Raw genomic sequence first — 4,593 nt, 5'->3', positions numbered from 1 at the left:
CCATATTAAATATATATACAAAAAAATCAACTACTAAATCAGTTATTTATTTTTAGTATATACATAGTATTTTTGTTAAATTTATAAAAGACTAAAATATTCAACAAAAAAATTTCTTTAAAATCTGATTTTAAATATTACCCTTATTTTTATTCTCATCTTTTCAACGGCTACAAGTAAAAATCAATTCCATTATTTATGCTATTTCGAAGATATGCCCAATCTTAGACTTACCCTCTCAATAAATGTTATATATACACAGAAAATGACAAAGAAATGAAAATCGAGTAGAGCAACACAAAACATGTCTCACATCCCATAAAATTTACATCTGCATTGCTGTTTCTTGTTTACTCAATTCGGAGAGAAAAGTATGATAAATGGCATGAATCACAGGATTTCAATGAAACCCATACAACTCATGTCTTTTGGAGAGTCGACCATGTGCAACATCAATATGAGCATACGACCCATCTTTATGCCACACACCAAAAAACGTAAACAATTTACAATGAGAAATTCTTAGATGATCCTAAAAGAGAACAAAATAATTAAAAGTTTTGTACCAAAGTTTATTACCACATCAATATGAGCATATGACCCATCCTTATGCCACACACTAAAAATAAAAAAAAAATAAAAAAAAAAGAAAAAATGAGAAATTCTTAAATGGTTCTGTAAGAACAAAATAATTGAAAGTTTTATACATTTCAGTGTCAAATTCTTTGGAATTATTGGTCATTCATGCCTCTTACTTTAACTATATTTTTAATGTAAATCTTAGGTCATTCATGCCTCTTACTTTAACTATATTTTTAATGTAAATCTTAGATGATTGGAAAACTGAAAATAAATGGACAAAACTACTTTTTCTCTACTCAAAGCACCTAGGAATTTCTTAGAATCTAAAACTATATAAACTAACAAAATTGGGATTGTAGTCTTATAGAATCTACCCGTTCACACTCAACAAAATTCATAAAGAACTCCATTAGGATTAAAATCAGCATATATATTCTACAAGGGCCTAATTAAAATGACACGCGGAATCATTGATTCACCATTATCCAAGTTAAAAAAATGTTCATATTCAATTCAAAAGTTGTTCTTTATAAGTCGTATAAAACTATAAACAGCCATCAATTATCCAACTCAAAGGAAAGCATATACAAAACTTGACCTTCTAGAGATCCCAATATATTTTGTATACTGAAGCATCAAACTGTCAGCAATTCCTGAAGGAGAGGAGAAGAAGTTATTAGTCAGATAAATGAGATTATTGTATGAACACAAGCTTAACATTGATCCATCAACTTATTAACATTGTCCACTTGCATGTCTAAGGCACCCAAGCGAGTCAACAAATTCAAATGAAGCAACTTGTATAAAACTTTAAAATGCTAATACACTATATAGATCTATTTAATACCACAAAACTTATTTAAAGAAAAAAAAAAAAAGGTAAATCACACAAGTAATTACTAAATTACTCCTATACAAAGACTTGTATAAGTCTTTTGTGCTATAATCTCATTAATTTGATCATCTGTGTATGCTATATGCTATAATTGAGCATATGAGTAGAAAGAAAATATACGACACCTTTTCTTTTTGTTTGAAGATGGTATCAACCTTTTTCATATACTCATCTGTCAACTTCTGCAAAAAGATAACACAATTTCTGTGAGAAAAGAACTAAAATTATCTCTATCTGTTTTTTTTGTACTTCTCAATAATAAAACTTGTCTTACAAATTCGGTATTTACCATGTACCTGTAAAATAGATAAATAGAGGAGGAAAATAACCATGCTAATGGAAAACCAACATGGATATTTGAGCAGACATGTGACGTGCACAAAAATATAACAGATATTGCTGGTATGAAAAAATAAAATTCATAAAAATGGTCATGTATCTGCAATCTCCAAAGGATCAATTCAACCCTTTGATAGCTATAGAGTATTCCCACTGCATTGGACAGGCATAACTCTATAAAGGTTGCAAAATGCACATATCCAGCATAATCTAACCCCTCGTTACTCTCCTTTTCTTGAAGGCAGAGGAATTATTCTTTTGGTTACATTGTTTCTTGAACCTTGAGGTTTGCATTTGTGATTGTTTTCCATTGGACACTATTAATATGCTCCCAAGAGAAAGAAAAAAGAGAGATGGCAGGGAAGTTTAACTAGACTAAAAGTTCATAATAATCTATGCTTATGGTATCAAGTTGTTACCTGCAAATCACTTGACAAATCCTTCACGTTATCTTCAGAAAGCTTTTTCTCCTATAATAAAATTTCAAGAAAATGATGAAAAATTATTGAAATCTGACAATCAAGCAGCAAAGTAAGAATGAAAAGCAACGGAGAAATTGTTAAAGAGAATCAAGAAAGGAGAATAATCCAAGGATTCAAACCTTCTCAAGTTTTTCATAAGCTTTCAATGCATCTCTTCTTATATTCCTCAAAGCTACCTGGGGGAAAAGAAAATGAGAAAAGGGAAATTATATGATTTGCATAGCAAGTCAGCAAGTGATGGTATATCAAAATAAGAGAAATGTTGTGTGACCGACTTCCCATTTTTTCCACTAAAAGTGTTAGCCTTAGCATTCCCCATGTACCCCTCAAATTGGCAACAAACAAGAGGAAATTCATTATCTCAAGTTAAAATTTGTGCAAATGTACCTTCCCTTCTTCAGCTTGTTTAGCCACTACCTTTGATAGTTCCTAGAAAGAAAAGCAAGAAAATATAGCTTAAATTTCTGAGATCACATAAAGTTCAAATGTTCAATTTGACCTTCATAAGATTCCCTAGAACATATGCATAAAGATACACAATATAACATCGGTACTCATTAAACAATATAAATTGAAAACTAAAACAATTCTATTGGAATTATGGTGGGATATTCAGTAAACATTTCCCTCAAGAACTCACTTTTCTCATGGGTCATGGGCTCGTGGCTACAAAAGTGGTAATGCTTTGTCATTTTGTTAATAATTGAATAAACATTGAAGAACCAACTAGAAATATTATATTGAATCCATGTATACAATGATTCCCATAAGGAATGGGGAATGATAAGGAATCTCATTAAACTGGAAATGGAAAATACCTTCCTCCTTTCAGATGTCAATTGTGGGAGAGTCAACCTTATCACTTCACCGTCATTATTTGGAGTCATACCAACATCAGAGCTGACTATGGCTTTCTCAATAGCCTTCAAGCTGAAAGACAATACAAAGAACCAGGAATTCATTAAGAAATACTCTACACACAACATATACATGTGATTGAAGAATGCCTCAAACAAGATTGTATGCACTAATATGCATTTCTCGCTCTAAACTAATATAATAAAATCTACAGAGTGTACATGAAGTAACAAAGACACATAGACCATAACAAAAACCCCTTTACTGTTACAATAACATGGATAAGGTCAAATTAATGTTTTTTATCTAATTCAACAATAATCAATCATTCTCCTTTATCATGGAGAAGTACACAACATACCTTGATTTGTCATATGGCTGTACCAGAAGAGAACTGGCATCAGGGGTGCTAATTTGAGCAATGCTCTTCAAGCTAACTGGACTTCCATAGTATTCCACCTAAAAACATGTTATAAAATTGCTCATCTACAGAAAGAAACTATCGATGAATACATTGACATCTAATTCATCGTATAAATAATGCGTTATGGTATAAGCAATGTGGTGGGTTGGATCAAAAGTACAAGTTGCCAATTTGGTGTGGCAGTTTCCTCAATGTAGGTTCCGTAGAATTGTTAGCAATACTAAATAACAATGTGACAAGCAGATGAAGTACAAATGAAACTGAGAAATGAAAAGTTTTGTTCATAATTAATAAAATGCTGCAATGCAAGGGCTATGCAACAAAGAGAAAGTGACAATTACTGACAAATTAGAATGTCGAGAAGTTCTGTAAACCTACATGCGGCTTTGTAACAAAGATGCAAAACATACACATAGAATGTTCTCACTGCGTTTTTCACCATCCAAAAATTTTGTGAAGTTTGTATCAAAATAACATAGATTGTTATTAGCAATGGACTATGATAATTCAAATAGTTGCCGAGATATATAATAATGAAAATTACAGAGATAGAATAGAAGTCATGGAGTTCCACATACAGATATTTCCTAAACCTCCCTCTGAAATTTTTTAAATGAAAGAAATCATATGATGTGAATTGTTTTGGATTACAAAAAAATGTTTTCAACACTGCATAAGTGATATATAACTGAAAAATCAAACAGTACCCAATTAGCCAAAATTGGGTTAAAAAATAAACAAAAAAAAAATCGCTAAGCTGCTAAGCATCTCTCTATAATTTAATAGCACAATGAGTAAAAAAAAAGAAAAAGAAAATAGAGTAACTGCATTGCATGCATACCTCAATTTTATCAAGCATTGCTGGGTTTGCTCTCCCTGTCCTTATGGAATTGAAATTTGCCCGAACACTTTCAATGCTCCTTTCCATTCTGATTTTCTACGGACCCACATGGATAAAAGAAGCAGAATAAAAAAAAGATTATATATCATAAAAAAAAATTCAACAAAAATTC

At 31.2% G+C, this 4,593-nt stretch overlaps 1 protein-coding gene across 1 annotated transcript in view; it reads right to left on the bottom strand.

Annotated features, from left to right (window-relative positions):
- The window catches only part of LOC107624955 (ribosome-recycling factor, chloroplastic), a 4,233-nt gene continuing 668 nt past the window's right edge, over positions 1,029-4,593 (bottom strand). The window contains exons 4-11 of the mRNA XM_016327460.2: positions 4,422-4,517; positions 3,518-3,615; positions 3,117-3,228; positions 2,686-2,727; positions 2,418-2,474; positions 2,236-2,286; positions 1,603-1,659; positions 1,029-1,235 (exon numbers count right to left, since the gene is read on the bottom strand). Of these exons, the coding sequence (XP_016182946.1) occupies positions 1,218-1,235; positions 1,603-1,659; positions 2,236-2,286; positions 2,418-2,474; positions 2,686-2,727; positions 3,117-3,228; positions 3,518-3,615; positions 4,422-4,517 (531 nt within the window). The 3' untranslated portion in view covers positions 1,029-1,217. The remainder of the gene's footprint in view (positions 1,236-1,602; positions 1,660-2,235; positions 2,287-2,417; positions 2,475-2,685; positions 2,728-3,116; positions 3,229-3,517; positions 3,616-4,421; positions 4,518-4,593) is intronic.

This window comes from Arachis ipaensis, chromosome B02, assembly GCF_000816755.2.
Source record: "Arachis ipaensis cultivar K30076 chromosome B02, Araip1.1, whole genome shotgun sequence".
NCBI classification, from domain to species: Eukaryota; Viridiplantae; Streptophyta; class Magnoliopsida; order Fabales; family Fabaceae; genus Arachis; species Arachis ipaensis.
The sequence above is the reverse complement of the archived record's forward strand: the minus strand, read 5'-3'. Positions and strand labels throughout refer to the sequence as shown.